General features: G+C 42.7%; 1 protein-coding gene across 2 annotated transcripts in view; it reads right to left on the reverse strand.

Annotated features, from left to right (window-relative positions):
• Positions 1-17,386, reverse strand: part of LOC148009238 (uncharacterized) — a 145,226-nt gene that overhangs the window by 66,883 nt on the left and 60,957 nt on the right. For both annotated transcript variants that reach the window (XR_015689860.1, XM_087673652.1), the window contains exons 5-9: positions 13,314-13,493; positions 12,980-13,228; positions 12,622-12,874; positions 12,402-12,506; positions 12,233-12,305 (exon numbers count right to left, since the gene is read on the reverse strand). Coding sequence is in view for 1 of the 2 variants with exons in the window: in XM_087673652.1 (XP_087529778.1) it covers positions 12,233-12,305; positions 12,402-12,506; positions 12,622-12,874; positions 12,980-13,228; positions 13,314-13,493 (860 nt within the window). In the remaining variant the exon portion in view is untranslated. The remainder of the gene's footprint in view (positions 1-12,232; positions 12,306-12,401; positions 12,507-12,621; positions 12,875-12,979; positions 13,229-13,313; positions 13,494-17,386) is intronic.

Below are 17,386 nucleotides of genomic sequence, written 5' to 3' on the forward strand. Positions count from 1 at the left end.
TCCCACTGTCACTATCATGAGTGACTACATTCACCTCTTCGATTTTGACACTACTCTTCTTAGGTTGACTCTCTTTCTTCTCTTCCTTGCTATCATCTATCTTCTTGCCCTTTCCTTTCTCTTTCTTCCATTTGTAGCAGTCACATTTAAAGTGACCCTTCTTGCCACAATGATAACATTCAACATCTTTGCCACGTGATTTAGTGCATCCCTTGCTATCAGATTTGCCTTTCTACTGTGATCTGCCCCTAGTATGCAAAGCACTGGAAGACTAACTGGATGCATTGTTCTGTCGATTCATTTCTTCCATGAGTAGAGTACTCTCTACATCAGCATATAACAAAATCACATTAGAATTGCTCATAGCAGTCCTGAATGTATCCCAACTATTTGGATGAGTGCAAAGCAAGAACGTAGCCTTAAATTCTTCATCAATCAAGAACTTCAAGGAAACCAGCTGGCTGAAAATGGAGTTAAACTCACTCAAGTGAGTAGACATTGTTGCACCCTCTTTTGTACGCAAATCCATAAGTTTTTTCAACTAATACACTTTGCTTGCAGCACTCTTCTGTGCATATAATTCTTCCAACCTAGTCCAAATAGCATATGCAAAATCCAAACCTTCAATGTTAAACAACAAGGCATCAGAAATCGATAGCTCGATGGTTGAGCATGCAAGCTCATTTAACTCATCCTAATCATCCTGTTCCATATCTATAGGCTTTGTCCCTTTGGTCTTAATCGGCTTTGCCTGCGTCTTTTGCAACAGGATATTGTAGCACTGTTTTTGCGAGACTGCAAAATTATGTGCTCCTTCAAGCTTCTTAATGTGCATGAGATTACAGCTGTCACTGCTGTCAGCCATGGTTTTCAGCCCAAAAGTGACCAAAAAATTCAGCAAATGCACGTCCAAACTGTCACACAAGTGACCAAGGTACAAACAAGTACCAACCAGCAATAAATGACCACGTAGAAGCAGAAACTTCAGATCTGTAAGTAAATTCTCAGAAGCACCAAACCATGTGCTATAGCATTCCACAATTGATTACAGCTGTTCCAAGGGCAAATACTTCACATTACATGAGAAGTCCCAAATTTAGCTGCAATTTCTGTTGTACATGTACCCACGGGCATAAAATTTGACACGCACGGTTAAAAGCCCCAAAATTTTTGTGCTCAAAGCATTAACCACACATCTGAACTATCCCTAACATGCATAGAATAGGCCAATTTTGCCAAAATAAAGAAATTTCAACAAAAAACCCAAATTTCACTGACCATCTGTCCCAATTGCATTTATACATATTCCCAAAAGCATAAAACGGGAAAAATTAGCAAAATTTCACAAAATTTTGCAAAGCCCCAACTTTTTTGGGTCCAAATGTGCACCAATGTCAGCCAATCTAACTCAACTGAATAGAATTTCACTAATACGATAAAAGCCCCAAATTTTATGGGTCCAATGTTGAGAAATTTCACTCAAATAAGCAAAATTTCAATAATTTTGCGAAATCCCCGTTCAAATGCACACAATGTCTGCAATTTCTGACACAGATGCCTCAATTTTGCATGAATAGCACTCAGTCTGGAGAAGCCCCAAATTTCTTGGCCTAGATTGCACAAAAGTTGGAAGCTATGCCTCCACGTGTAAAACCTCGTCAGAGGAAAAGGGGATAAAGGAGATTTCCTTTTTTTTTTCTTTTTAAAAAAACTGATTTTGAAAGGTGTGAGGAAGGGAGGGGGGGGGGGGGGGGGAGGGGGATCCTTTAACCCCGTGCAAGTTGTTGATTGGATGTCGTTCATTCGCGGTGCGCCGTGGAGTCGCATCATTAGCACCCGTGAAGCCATCGCCACACTGGTTAGCGTCCTACTGGTCCCGCCCCGCTGACCTGACCTATCGTGCTCCACATGACCTCTGTTGGTCATCTTCTCCTTGACTCCATCTCCTGTCGCTACAGTTGTCGAAAGTCGTTGCCTACAGAAAACGTATCCTCTCGCAATAGCTATTGGAAGTCGTTGCCTATAGAAAACGTATCTTGCCGCATGCCACATGGTCTACATCCGACAATTAACCCTCCCATCAACTATCGATTTGCTACCTGCAGAGAGCTCGCCTCTCAGCTAGCTCACTTCTAACATCTCGAGAAGAGTGCACTCCTTGCCTGCTCTGATACCAGTTTGTAGTGACGGGGAGCACAAGGATCGAGACACTCAGTGGCTGTTAGCAGCAAAGAGAGTGAGAGTGAGAAAGAGAGAGTGAGCACGATTTGTGGGTATAATGATGAGTATACCACTTTAGGTTTTTAGATAGATATATATATACATATGAAAGTACAAGTGCTAAGGGTGTGTTCACACCCGAGCACATTTAAAAAGGCACGAGGGTCTTTATTCCCAACATATTGACTACTGTAAGCCATTTTCAGCATGCTGTTCATGCTATACAGCACCTTCATTTTCATTACCGGCACCTACATTTTCATAATCAGCAAGTCTGTCTTGTTGTTCATGACCTCCTTGTGCTTTTATTTGCTGTCCATCATCATCTAGCTCAAAAAAAACTGGCTGATCATCAGTTTCAGCCTGTGGTACAGCACCATGAGGCTCATCATCTGAAGTAATAGGTGGCTGCAAATTCTGAAATTTGACCTTTTTCATATTTTCATTAGAGGCCAAATTACCTTTCAACAATTTTGCCTCGTTAAACACAACACTGTAGCTGTGAATAATTTTCTTGGACTGAGGTAACCACACTCTGTAGCTAAATTCACCCTCATCACCATAGCCCATGAAAATGCCTTTGGTGGATTTTGGGTCAAGTTTGTTCCTTAGCTCATCTTTAACATGCACAAAAGCATCACAGCCAAACATGCGTAAATGGTCATATGAGGCGGATTTGCCAAACCAAACCTCCTCGGGGATGCCATTATTTAAGAACCTGTTTGGAGAGCGGTTGCAAATGTGAACCGCGGTTTTGAGTGCCTCTCCCCAAAATTCAAGAGGGAGATTAGCAGTGGACAGCATGCACCGCACTCTTTCACATAAAGTCCTATTATATCGCCAGCCACCCCATTTGAAAAAGGGTTATAAGGAGCTATAAGCTCCCTCTTAATTCCATGCGAGTCACAAAAAGACTTGAATTCAGTAGATGTGAGCTCACCCCCATTATCAGTTCTCAAGCATTTCAGCTTTCTACCTGTTTGAGTGGTCACAAATGCATGAAAAGTTTTAAAAGCAGCAAACACTTCACTTTTCTTTTCAATAGATAAACCCAAATCTTCTTGAAACAATCATTAATAAAAGAAACCAAATATGCAACACCACCCAACGATTTCACGGGCATACTACATACATCAGAATGCACTAAGTCCAAGACATTGGAATTACAAGAGACACCAAAGTAAAAGGAATTTTTCATTTGCTTTTCAAATTGACACTCATTACAAAAGACAAGTTTAGACCCTTTTCCATCAACCCTCTTCAAAAAGGTAAGAACATCAAGTCCTTTCTGGCTTATATGGCCTAATCTCTTATGCCACAACTCCAAATGACAACCAATTTCAGCAACTGCAAGAAACTTGCCATTCAAAGCTTTATAATGCAAACAATACAAAGTGCCCTTCTTCTTGGTTCCTTTTGCAATCAACATGGAACCCTTTTTCACTTTCCACAAACCACCACCAAAGAGTATAGTGTAACTATGCAAGTCCAAGCTGACCAACAAATAGTAAACTCTTATTGATGTCATGCACGAACGTCTTTCAACACAAGCTCTTGCCCATTATCTAAAGACAAGTATACAGTGCCAATCCCATCAATGCTGCAAGCATGGTTATTTCCAAGATACACCTTTCCATAATTGTGTGTATTGAACATAACAAAACGCTCCAAACAAGGAGTTACATGGAAAGAGGTACCAGAGTCTACAATCCAAGTCTGAGTGACACCATCATCAACTGACAAAAGTACATCAATCACATCAGTCTTGGTAATCTGCATATCCTGCATGTGACGTACAAGGGCATCATAATCAACTGCACATAATACATCAGTCTCTATATCCGAAAGCTCCTCTATGACTACACTAGAAGTCACATTGGCCTTTTCCTTGCCTTTGGCTATCTCAGATGCACCTATCTTATCCTCTTCTTTTTATCTCCTACATTCTTCTTTCTCTCTTGTTCCTTCTTGTAATACCTACAATTAGGCTTCTTGTGGCCCTTCCAACCACAGTGATAGCAAGTAATGCCACTCTTTTTCTTTTATTTGCTCTTGTCTCTATTTCTTTGTCTAGCATTTGCATTTTTCTTTTCAACCCTGCCTCTTACATTATAAGCTGAGTTGGTGTCTTCTCCACTAGACATACGTCTAATGTTTTCATTCAAGATTGAATCCCTCACACCATCATATGAGAGATTGGGGTTATTACTGAGAGAAACCACCAAGGTCTCCCAAGAATCAGGCAGTATCATGATCAAAAAGATCGCCCTCAACTAATCATCAAAATCCAAATTTGCATCCTTGAGCTGATTTAAAATGCCAATAAATGCACTCAAGTGCTTAGCTACAAGCTGACTCATCCAATCGCATATTCACCAACTTGCACATTAAATGCACCTGATTAACAGGTGTGGTGATCTCATAGGTAGTTTTCAGCTTCTCCCATATTGCATAACCTGTATCTAAACCCTTAATGTTTGTCAAAATGTCATCAATGACACCCATCTTTATGTAAGCCACAGCCTTGTTGTTAACTCTGGCCCAATCTGCATCAGACATTTGTGCGGGTTTACCTTCCTGCAAAGCATCCTCACAATCCTTTAAGAACAATATGTTCTGCATACGGTCTTTCCAAAGGTCAAAAAGCCATGACCATCAAACCGTTTGATTTCCATCAAACTCTTGATGTCTGAACTCCAAGAAGTTGCAACCATTTTTATCATGAACACAAGAGTAAATGCCCTGGACTGCAGAAGCACAAGCTGAACCGCCAAATACACTGTTGTTCTTCCTCAAATAGTAATAAATCTCTGCTATTTATACATAAACCAGCCACCACACGGGGAAATACTGCAGAAATTTACCAAATTCTGCACAAACCCCAAAGTTCCAGGTCCAATAGTGCATATATATCAGCCAATCTGAACAAACTGAGCAAAACTTTACCAATGCATAAAAAGCCCCAAATTCTTGGGGTCCAATGTCAGTAAATTTTACTCAAAAGAGTGAAATTCGGACAAATTTGGCAAAATCCCCAATTTGATTGAGGTCAACATGCAAAATGTCTGCAATTTCTGTCCTGAATGTCGCTGTCAAGCATAGACGAGATTAAATATGGGAAAAGCCCCAAATTTTTGGGCCAAATTCGCACAAATCTGTGACCCGTGTTTCCACGCGTACACCCCGGTCAAAAGAAAGGAGTTAAAAGAGATTTGAAAGAAATAAAAATTTCTGATTTCAAAGAAAATGACGGGGGGGTCCATTGACCCGTCAAGCGTGTCACGTGATGCCGCTTACCTATTGCGCTCCGCGCTAGTCGCGCTAGCACAGGTTCGTCAGTTGCCGTCACTTCTGTGCTGCCCCCGCTCAATATCACGTGGGCATGTTGCCCACTGGTGTCACCTGCCTAACTGCTCACGCTACCGCTCCTTGCTAGACACGTTGCCTACTGGACGTCCCCGTTGCCTGGTTGCCGTTGGTTGCAGGTCATGCCTGCTGCCGTCACATTCCTGTTGGTCACCCATGATTCCTGTCGCCACCACTTGGCCCTTCCACGCTGGTGGCTCCTTGGAGCTCTATCGAGTGCACCTTCAGCTCTGATACCAGTTGTTGGAGCTTAGCTGGAGGAGTGAGTAGCAGTTCGAGGAGTAAAAGTGACAGAGAGAGAGAGAGAGAGAGAGTGAAAGTATGATTCAACTTGGGTGTACCAACAATATGTTGGTACACAAAGAATAAAATGTATTTATACTTAGGGCACATAAGGGTGCATTCACATGTACAACTAAATAATGTACATGTACTATACACGGAAGTGAAAAAGAACCTTTATCCCAACACTGCCTCCATCTGCTCGAGTGAGCTGAACTGGAGTCTGAAGCATCCCTTTCCAAGGGACACTACTCATGTGATCTTGGTTGGGGTGCCAGTAAGAGCTGACTGGATGGAGTCCTTGAGACTATGGATCGGCAAGAACAATCTCCAACCATTCTGCAAGCCAAGCATGATGCTTCTAGAGCTGTCACTCTCTCCTTGAGTGCCCGCTGTATGTTTGGAGCGAAGCGGAACGGTGGAAAGGCATCGGCCGAGTGTGTGCGAGGGGCTACACTCGAAACCCCTTGGGATGGAGGACCACCTACAATCAGGCGATACCCTAGCTCCATGTGTTTGTGGTGCGGGTACTTCCTAGTTTGTTGGCACAGGGTATTGCCGCTTGTCTGCCTGTTAGGGTTGTGATGGGGAAGAGGAGATGGAGGTTGCCTGTGCGAGGAATCTTACGAAGGGTGCAAGGGTAGATGAGGAGGTTGAGAAAGTATCCATGGCTGGGAAGCGAGGAGAGTGTGCAGGCAAAGCAGGTTGAGGCGTGGTAAGCAGGGCAGTTGCTGTGATCCAAGAAGGCAGCTATGGTGGCATAGAGGAGGCAGCTGTGATAAGAGGCGACTCTGGCAATTGGCCGACAAAACATCAGGGGTTGATTGGGCAATCCTGAAGGGCCAACAGGTAGTGCAAAGACAGTCACAGGTGTCGTGTCAGCTTTGCCAAGGTCAGTGCAAGTCTAGCGGCCATCGTAAGTCTCGCCATGTCACGTTTCATCAGAGGCTAGGGGGCTGCTTTTCAAAAGCAGAGAGGTTGCTCAAGCTGGGAGCCTGCTTGTCAAGACCGTCGCCACCTTGACAATCTTCCACACCTCTAGTTGCAATCTACACGTCCAAACCCAATGCTGCCAAAACTGGTCGACCAGCTGCAATAAATGTGCAAACTTCTTGCACCCAACAAAAAACAAGCTGCCCCCAAATTGGCCACTAGAACTAGTTGTCCAATCACCATTGACACGAAATACAAAGGGCTAGAAACGCAAAGAATAGCCAATGTGAGCACACCTCAAATAACTAGAAAAGAAATGCACACAAAAGAATAGGATGAAACAATCATAGCTCCTATATCTCCGTCAAACTTTGACAGAGCTCACAACCAAGTGATGAAAAACTAATACAATACAAGCTAACAATGTTTGTATAACTCCATGCACTCACCATCATACCATCTATTTTATGGCATGGTCCCAAGTTGTGTAAGTTGGCTAGTGTGTGGAGTATGGGAGCTCTAGAGAGCTGGTGAGTATAGGATGAATGTGAATTGGGAGGTGAGTGTCCCTAGAGGAGCAATGTGCTTGAATTGTGTGAGTCCATCATAGACATGATGGTTGTGTATGTCAACTAGAGCCTATAGCTTGTATGTAAAGTAGAAGGTGGTGGGCTAGGTGTGTGCAGTGGCTGGGACCTATGGGAGTGGATAGGAGGATATGACAAGGGATAGGTAGATACTGATAGTATCAGCTAACACCCTACCTATTCATGCATCCTCCACATCCATCACCTATTGTCATCTTGGATCCTCAAAATCATGTATCATAATGTTTGCTTTGCATCCTACCTATTCATACATCCTCCACATCCATCACCTATAGTCTTCCTCGATCCTCAAAATCATGTGCGACATTGATTGCTCTGTGTCAAAAGATGACATACCAACAAGACAGTAGGGTTTGCAGGGAGGAACAGGGATTGAACTCGGCAAACATGAAGAAGAGAAGAAACTCTAATGAATGGAATGATGAAGTTCCAAATCATGAAGTGAATGTGATACAAGAGAACAAGGGTGCCATAGCACAAGAAAGATAATAAAGACAGCCACGAACCACGAACTACAATGTCCTCCTGAAGGGGTGTGAGGGCAGTGGAGAGGCTGGAGAGAAGAGGTGATGGACTAAATGAATCAGTTGTGAGGAATGAGTGAGAGAGTGGCCTATAAATAGGTAAAGTTAGTCTAGGATGGCGCCTCTTTTTGGGGCTACAAACCCTAAATACAAAACGCAAAAACACAAAAATGCAAATTGCAGGTGAAGAGTGAAGGGTTTCTCAACACCCCCTCTCAAGCCCAAAAAGGAAAAGAAGAGAAGAGTGAGGTGGAGATGGAATGCTATATACTTAAGAATGCTCATGCAGCAGGTACCACTTGGACAATGTCCCTCCTAGGGAAATTGTTCACTTGCCCAAGCACCCTAGTACAAAGCTGATGAAATCATGCAATGCATAGGAGGAATGTCGGACATTGTGTGGTGCCAAGAACCATAAGGATATGCTCGTACCCAATCTCGAGAGTTGGCTCCAGACTAACCAAGTGACCAAGGCAAGAAGAAGAGGAGGAAGAAGATGTAGAGGATCCCTAAGATCCAAGATTTCCACCTGAAATGTAACCTACAGTAAATAACAGTAGACAGAGTGAATTGGAAAACCCAAAACTCAACCTCGAGAGAGAAGCCACTAGCTTTGTGCATCCATGCACAAAGGAATACGAAGGTCTCGTTACCAAGTTGCGGCTGAACCTCCAAGGCCCCGATCTAGGTAGATCCTCCAGATCCTAGGTATCAATAGGTGAGATGACCATTGGAAGCAAGCCACCCAATCCAAGGGTAGAAGAAGAAGGTAAAAGGCCTCCGCCAAGATGTACGAAGGATTGAGCGAGGGGTGGGTGGGGACCCCCTTTGAAACTAGAGGAATAGGAGTCCCCTTTAAAGTCACAATAGATGTGGATGTCCCCTTGGAGGGCAAAGAAAGATCATCCCCCTCCGAGGTAGATAGGGAATCCAAAAACTCATGGATCACCAACTCCGAAATGTCTGAGGATGAAGGAGATATCACTGGTCGTGCCAAAGAAAGTATTTGAGGTGGTGAAGAATGCCCAGAGATGGCCTCTCGACCTGAGTAGGTGAGGATGAAGGGTGGGGGCTCAGACTGAACAATGAGTGGGCAACAATTACTGCTTCCCAATGGAGCAAACCGGGAAGCTAAAGAAAAGGAAGGAGTCGAGCAGTCACTGTCTCTCGAAGGAGCAAACTAACGAGGAGATGATATCAAACAATCACTGTCTCTCAATAGAGCATACTGCAGAACCGCGAGCCGTGGTAGCCATTGCACCCGAAAATAGGTGGGAGAAGACTCCCGGTGGCATTGCAACGATCTCCAAGAGGTCGTAGCGCCAATCGATCCTCCATGTGCTCGAAAGGACTTAGTGCGCATCGGATGCATCTTATTGCCTTGAGCATAGTCGATACAGAACAATCTTTGTGGCCCAAAAAGGAGAGGTGGCACAAGGAGTGCCTGGTGGAAGATGCATATACTCCAAGGAGGTGGGGAACAAAGGTTGAAGTCGGCAATCTTCGGTGGGATGACCGTTCGTGCGGCGATAAGAGCACCTAGTAGCCTGGTCATCTATTGTTGGTGAAGAAGCCATGGGTACCAATGTCCCTTGCTAAAGAAGGAAAAGGTGGAAGAGGTTAGCCACGAACCACAAACCGCAATGTCCGTCTCAAGGGGTGTGAGGGCAATGTGAACCACAAACCGGAATGTCTGCCGCATGGGGTGGGAGGGCAATGGAAGGGCTGCAAGTGAGCTCTACCAGTGGAAGGAGAATGCTGCCAGCAATAAGAGGTTGCAACCAGTAGAAAAACGCAAGTGAGGAAAGACTAAAAACGCAGGTGAGGAGAGAGAAATACTAAAAACGCACGAAAAAACCAGCAGTAGCAGTCAGTATGCTGAAATCAGCTCTAAACAGTGTGTGATAGGCTGGAAACACGTACCACTGTTGTAGACAGCAATGCTTGGACCGTGATGTCCTCCGTGTCCAGGGTGTGGACAGCAAGCTGAAATACCTGAAATTTGCAAAAATGAGATTGTGTTTTTAATAGAGAGTGATCAGCAACAGTTGCTCTGCTGTAAACAGCTGCAAACTGCGGATGGAAGGCTGGAAACTGGCGTTAGACTATAGCTGACATCAAGGGACAGCTGAGACTGCAATGTCCTCCATGAAAGGGGTGTGGGCAGCAAGCTGAAAACACTTGAAACCTACAAAAACAAGATTTTGATGTAGCAGAAGAAAAAAAGAAGTGGATGCCGAACCTGCCACCGGTCTTTGCCGTCAGTGAAGTGGAGGATCTTTGTCGTCGTTTGAGCAGATCCAGCTCTGATACCGTGTCAAAAGATGATATACCAACAAGACAGTAGGGTTTGCGGGGAGGAACATGGAGTCAACTTGGCAAACATGGAGAAGAGAAGAGAAGAGAGAATAAACTCTAATGAATGGAATGATGAAGTTCTGAATCATGGAGTGAATGTGATACAAGGGAACAAGGGTGCCGTAGCACAAGGAAGATGATGAAGGCAACCACGAACCACGAACTACAATGTCCTCCTGAAGGGGTGTGAGGGCAGTGGAGAGGTTGGAGAGAAGAGGTGACGGACTGAATGAATCAACAGTGAGGAATGAGCGAGAGAGTGGCCTATAAATAGGCAAAGTTAGTCTAGGATGGCGCCTCTTTTTGGGGCTGCAAACCCTGAATGCAAAATGCAAAAACGAAAAATGCAAACTGCGCATGAAGGGTGAAGGGTTTCTCAACATCTGCATCCTGGCATTAAAATCACCAACTAAGAGAGTCTCTCCTAAGTCCAAAGTCGTGCACCATCTCGTTTGAAAAGTCTACGAAAGGGGACCCCCCCTCTATTCCTCCATCTCACTCACACACACACTCTCTCTCTCTCTCTCCTCTCTCTCTCTCTGCACTACTAGGACTCCCTAGTAGTATATCTCAATCTCCGGAGGGGAATATAGCAAAGAGCAATGTATAGCATCTGGTCTCAGGAGACCTCCACTCTAATCCACATGTATCACATGTCAAGGTCCCATGTCATGATGCAAACTCTATCCCATAGCTGCTTGTCTAATTAGTACTACTACTTCTCCCAACTATCAAGTAGTGCCTTGATGTCTTGTACATCTCTTGTATATAGACTCCCATCCTGTATGTAGACTCTCAGACATATCCTTGTACTCTAGGCAGTGCTCTCTTAGAACTCTAATGTGTCTTTGTGATCATAATCAGATTATGGTTCTCCATCACCTCACAAAGTGAGTTGTTACAGTTTCACACTGTCATCAATATCTTGGGGTGATGTCTCATAGGCCACGTGTCTCAATTTGATTGCACGCCATTAATAATGATTCGGCCATCTTTGTATGCTGTCTTTTTGTCCTCCTTCTTGGTCTTGATTATTTTGGGTATACCCACATGTCTATGCTCCATCTGCATCCTTGTGAGATTGTTATCTATATGGATGGGAGCCCCTAGGAGTGCATGTAGTATTGCCTTCTTCCTCATGAAGGGCATCCTCTCCATCTCATCTCAGAACCTTAATATGAGTGAGCGCTTGTGCAATTCTTTCCCAAGTCTCCAAGATTTACTCAGGAGAAATGGGTAGACACTTTCCTTTTACCATGATTGAGGAATCTCCAATGTCAATGAAGGAACTGGCTCTACACACCTTTTGCATGATCCCATTTTCCCAAACAAAAATGTACTTCTCTATCTCTTCATCCTCCGAGGTTATCCCATCCTTCATCCAAGCTCCCTACTCTCATTTCTTTTGAAACCCATTCCTACTGTTTGTTTTTCTTCAATCTATGTTATGAATTCTTTTACCAAAATCTCTTTCTATGGTTCAGATTGTTATACCTAATGGATAATCTTGTCTTCAACTTTATTATATTGCTTGATTTGTTCTTCTAGTTTCGGAATCTTCTTCTCCTCTTTTAACATTTTATTTTCTTGTTGCAGCTGTTGAATCATGTCCAATAGGTACTACTCCCAAGGGGAAGGCTGGGTGGCGTGCTTCAACAGGGGCAAGGACAGTACCTCAGAGAAGCTCAGTTTGGTTGCTATCTTTGCCTATAGGTGGAAATAGAGATGGTATTGAATGCTTTGAGCAACTGACCCAACACAATTCTAGTAGTTAATGAATGGATACTAATGCGGAGAGCATTGAATACACTTCAGATCCCATGCTACCATGTTATGGCAAGAATAATTTGGTAGCAAAACCCAAAAATTTAATCCATTTCATGTCATCTAATCAATTGATGCCAGTTGTATTTTAAGTATGTAGCACTCCAAGAGCATTACCTTTGAGTTGACGAATCTACTTGTGAGAATGCTTGGAAAAGCAAAGACTGCTTGCTCGCTGGTATACCTAGACCTGTAACAACAATAATGTCATCAAAAAAGGCAGAAAGCTCAACAGCTGAATGACAGTTCAAACAACTAACCAAGAATTTATATGTTAGCTAGCCACCAGTATCTTTGACTGCAAATAGAAGTTCCACTGCATCTGCACGCTTGTCTTTCATATATACAGAAATGACCACCTCTCCTTTTCTGGTGAACTTTATCCCATTACCTGGCACGTCACTTATTGGTCAGAGCAGAAGCTTGTATACATAATGCTGTGCTAAGATGACCTATGTCTGCTTGAAAGATATACAAGATTCAGAGAAGGACAGTCACTGTCTAACCAATTAGGTTCACAAAGATCTGAAGTAGCCTCCCTGGATCGCCAAGGAGCTGCTCAGGAACATCATCCTCAAAACAACAGCAAAGCTCCAGACCATTTTTTAAAGCACGCGCTGCAAGAACTGACACAGCATTTTCCAACTGGTCAAACAGTGAAAATTGCATTTCCTCCATCTCAAGCTTTCCTGCTTCTATTTTACTGAAATCTAAGATGTCTGTGATGAGACGTAGAAGATGTTGTGCAGCAAAACGGACCTGAATCAAACAGACCACAAAGCTTAAATGTTATGAGCTGAACAAAACTAAACCATTAAAACAAATTTCTTCTGCAAATTTAATATGCTGGGAGCAACAGTGTACATAGTCAAGATGTTCTTGTTGCTCAGGTGTTATTCGAGTGTCCAAGCATAGCTCCGTGAAATTTATAATTGCGTTCAAAGGGGTGCGAATTTCATGGGACATGTTAGCCAAAAACTCAGACTTTGATCTATTTGCAGCTATGGCAATATCTTTTGCTTTCTCTAGCTCTACTTCTATTCTTCTTCGTTCTTCTATTTCCTTTGCAAGGCCATCATTTGCACACGCCAAATCTGCAGTTCTTTCCCTTACCTGCTAAAAGTAATGATTACAATGGAAGAAAAATAAGACAACAGCTTCCAGAAAAAGTAGCACAAGTGACAATCATGATCATGACCTTATGCTCAAGTATTGACTGATGGCTTGCAATTTGTCGTGCCATGCTATTGAACATATCTTTCAGATCGCCTATCTCATCTCTGAGGAGAACTGTCCCCTCTTTAACCCTTGCTCTCAAATCATTTTGTCCAAGGGCTACTGCAGCTTTTCCAAGTTCAGTTATGGGGGAAGTAAAAACCTGTTAAGTGAATAACATCAAACCGTACTTTATACTCCGGAAATTCCAATGTACCCAAAGCACTCTTGACATATATGATGGTTAGCAATGTAATACCACACCTTGATAACTTTGCTATGCAGAAAAGCACATTGAAACAAACTGCAAGCACTGAAACAACTGAAACTGACAGCCAACGAAGCAGAGTACAGCTTATTTCTTGAAGAGATAAGAAAAAAGAAAAAAAGAAAAAAAGAAAAAGAGAACGACACAGTTACAAGGGAGCCCTCTACGTATGGACAGTATACTACCTGGGCCATCCCCTTGGACTTGGCATTGGCTCACTTGATTTGTGGATGAGGCTAAGAGGTGATCAATAATTTGAAAGTACTTTATTTGAAAGAGCAGGCCAAAACTGTCCCCTAGAGACACCCCGAACATGTTTTATTTTAATGAATACAGAACTGTACTCAGAAGGTCTTTGAAAAGAATGGACTCTCCTTCTCGATTGGTCTCCCCTGGAAAAAGAACACTTCCCCTAAAAGTCTTGCTTTGCTCCCACTTTGAAAAGGAACATTGATCAGCTTGAAGCAATAGTCTTTCTCCTAGTATTGGAGCATGGATGTTAAGGATACCAAAAGTGACAAGAGTTCTGATCATTTGTCTTTGCTTGGATAGGTGTTGATCATCAACCAAGTTTAGCTTTCATATGATGCAGTAGATCTTGTAAATCTTTGTGTATCCAATTTCGATCAGATCAAATGCCTCATTGACAATTATTTAGTCAGAAAATATGGTTGTTGAATGAGCTAATATTAAATGCTTCCCTGAATTAAGTCACACCTCAGAACCCGCCCCCCCCCCCCCCCCCCCCAATAGGTACATAGACAGCCGCAGTTCTTGACATTAAAATGGCCCCACATGGTGATGTGGATGACATGTAAATTTGGTACCCTGCACTGATCAAGATTATGCTCTTGTAAGAATAAAACATTCATATTCATAAAGCTAAGGGATGGAAGAAGAAAGCGGCATGTCAGTCTTACCAATCTGCCTATTAGACTTATACTCTTGCATGTGCAAAACATCTATCTTCTTACCAGTGACAGAATTGTGAAGACTGCCCTGTAGCTATTTAGTTCAACTGTGCGATAAAAATACCTCAAACCTTGCCCTTTCCAAGAGTGGATCATCATAGATAAAGTGCTAGTCTGGCTTCTAGCCACAATTGACAAACTCCTCTGCTGAAAAAGTGAAATTGCAACTCTATCTGCTGCATCCAAGAAGGACACTGCATCAATGGAGGATACACCAAAGAAACTGTCCATAAAAAGATTTATCAAAGGAAGAAGCTAAGTGACATGTTCCAAGTAGAGCCATAATCTTGAGGACATGTAGAAAACACGCATTTAGTTACTGAGCTTTTCTCCTTGCTCCCTCCTTGCATTCATGTTCATTTCTAACCACTCACCCCAAAGGATAAGGAGCATCCAAAGCTGCAGTACATGGCTTTTACTTTATTCCCTGCCTTTGCATCCCTCCCTGCCTATTTTGTTTTCCAGACAGTTTTGGCTCAAATAAACAATCAGCCAATGTTTGTTTCTGACCATGTTATCAGGCCAACCTAATGTACAATTTTCTCAATGTTTTGATGTTATTAATACCAGTGTTTTACTACATCTCACATGCACAGTTAACTTCAGTTTGCGAGTTTCTCAAAATCACGGCCTTGGTCTTCAGCCTTCAATTTGTACTTTCTTCTTCTTCCACGTGTACACGTATTTTAGGGCTGGACCAGCAGATCAAATCAGATTTCACATTGATATCAAAATTATCTTTTGGTATCAGAGCAGATTTCCATTACCAAATTTTCTATTACTTCCCATTGAACCTTCCAAAAGGAGTGCAAGCATCTCAAAAAATTTCCACGTTTTGCTGAAACAGCTGCGTTTTCACCCTAGAAGACATCATGATAGTTGTTTTCTAGCAAGATCCCACAGAATGGGCTCCATCTGAAACAACCCAAGTTTTTCTGTGATTCTACATCCTCCCTTGATCAAGATACAGCGATTCCGGCATATCTGTAGTAGCAAGACAGCTATCTTTCAGCCATTAAAGCCTTCCAGAAATATGTTTATTTCACAGTACCCACCAGAAATATCAGATGAGCCTTTTTTAGCAGGACATTTCCAGACTTCAATGAGATTTTTCACTCATGGAATCAGATCCGGTTCTAGTAGCAGCAATAGCAGTTAGCTCCCAACTACAGATTCTTGGTGGTAGAAAATTGCTTCTGCATCATACAAGCAGTTAACTCTCCAACAGTACCAACCTTCAAATTAAGATTTCACACAGCCAAACACAGGTGCATGACCTTTAGTTGGGAAAGAGCGTTCCTTGCAATGGGCCGATTTCCCTATTTTTGTAGTTGAGTGGACATTTATTACACTGCAATAATTTTGGTGTTGCGGAGTTATAATTGCCTCTGGCTGGGAGAGTTTGGTTCTGTTCAGTTCACTAAGCTCCTTCAGAATCAAAAACTTAATCGTCAGACTTTGGCAGTGCTGTGCTCTCTTCCCTTTTGAAGTTAGAGTAGCAACCAGCGTTTTTACTCATGGGTATCTATATATTTCAACTTCTTTCTCAGTCTTATTGATATTGTGATTGGCAATCTTTATGCTTCATTTAGCCTTTTACTTTCATCATGGTCCTCTGCACACAACTCATCTGCAGCCTCCTTGAATCTGCAGATACTAAGCCTAGCAGCTGAAGAGGCATTGCTTGTGTATTGAGTAGCCACATACTACCATCACTCTTCATACTGATGATTTCTTTTCAAAACAAAACTTTTGAAGCTCAGGCAGGCATCCAAGAAGATAGCGCTGCTAATGTAGGCAAGGTGTGCATGATGAAGAGGGAAGTTGGAGTTCTGTGAAGTTCATCATGAGGATTTTAATCCATCTCCAATTTTGAATCTTTGGGTGGATTAATTTTGGAAAAATATGGTCTTAAAGGCCAAAAGAAGCCCATTCAAAATGGGCCATGTAGGCCAGCTCTACAACAACACTAAGGGGAAGAACAAAGATGGTAGCGGTAAGAAGGGCGATCCACATTAATCTCGACATGATGACAAGAATTCCAACTTCATATGAAAGCATGTCAAAGCTGAAGTTAGATTGTTGTTCTTGTGGAGCTTGCAATAAGGGTCAGTTGCTTCAGGAACTAGGAGATTTAAGTATACCAACAAGAGTAAAGCACAGGCTGCCAAAGATAAAAATCTTGCATAAACCTGTCCACACCAGCTGTCCTAAGGCTTTAAACAGTCCCTACCAGCGGCCCAACCATTATCAACTTGTATAAGGAGAGGTATGTCAGCCCTAGCAGTGTAGTGGAAGAAGCTTTGGGGGGTTGAGTGTCAGGATTATGGCTTTAAAGAGTGAACAAAACATTTTTGCTGCAAACAGTTAAAATAGCACTCCATCTTCCTCTGCAAGCATTTGAAATAGCACTCCACCTCCATTTACATTTTTGCTGCAAGATTATAAAATAGCATTGGAAACAGCACTTCATTTTTCCTGCAAGCATTCCAAATAGCCCTCCAATTTTGTTGCTAGCATTTGAAAAAGCACTCTATCTTCCTTGCACATCTGGGATGGCCACCCACACTGTAGACCATTGACCAACAACCATTAGGTCACTAGATATGAACATGTCCTAAACACTAGAGCAACTAAGTGACCTTGTACTATGAACATGCCCAAAGGCTAGGGCAGTTACAGGGTCCTATAAAAAGGAATCAAGTGTGCACTTGCATAAGATCTCTAGTGATCACCATAATTGGACTCCAGACCCTCAGCAGCTCCATACCAGAATAGTGTGGGTTAATGTTATGGACATCAGCCTTTATGATGATA

The sequence above is a fragment of the Lygodium microphyllum genome, unplaced genomic scaffold (genome assembly GCF_053477565.2).
Source record: "Lygodium microphyllum isolate KBCC unplaced genomic scaffold, Lygodium_microphyllum_v1.1.10 scaffold_32, whole genome shotgun sequence".
Taxonomy (NCBI): domain Eukaryota; kingdom Viridiplantae; phylum Streptophyta; class Polypodiopsida; order Schizaeales; family Lygodiaceae; genus Lygodium; species Lygodium microphyllum.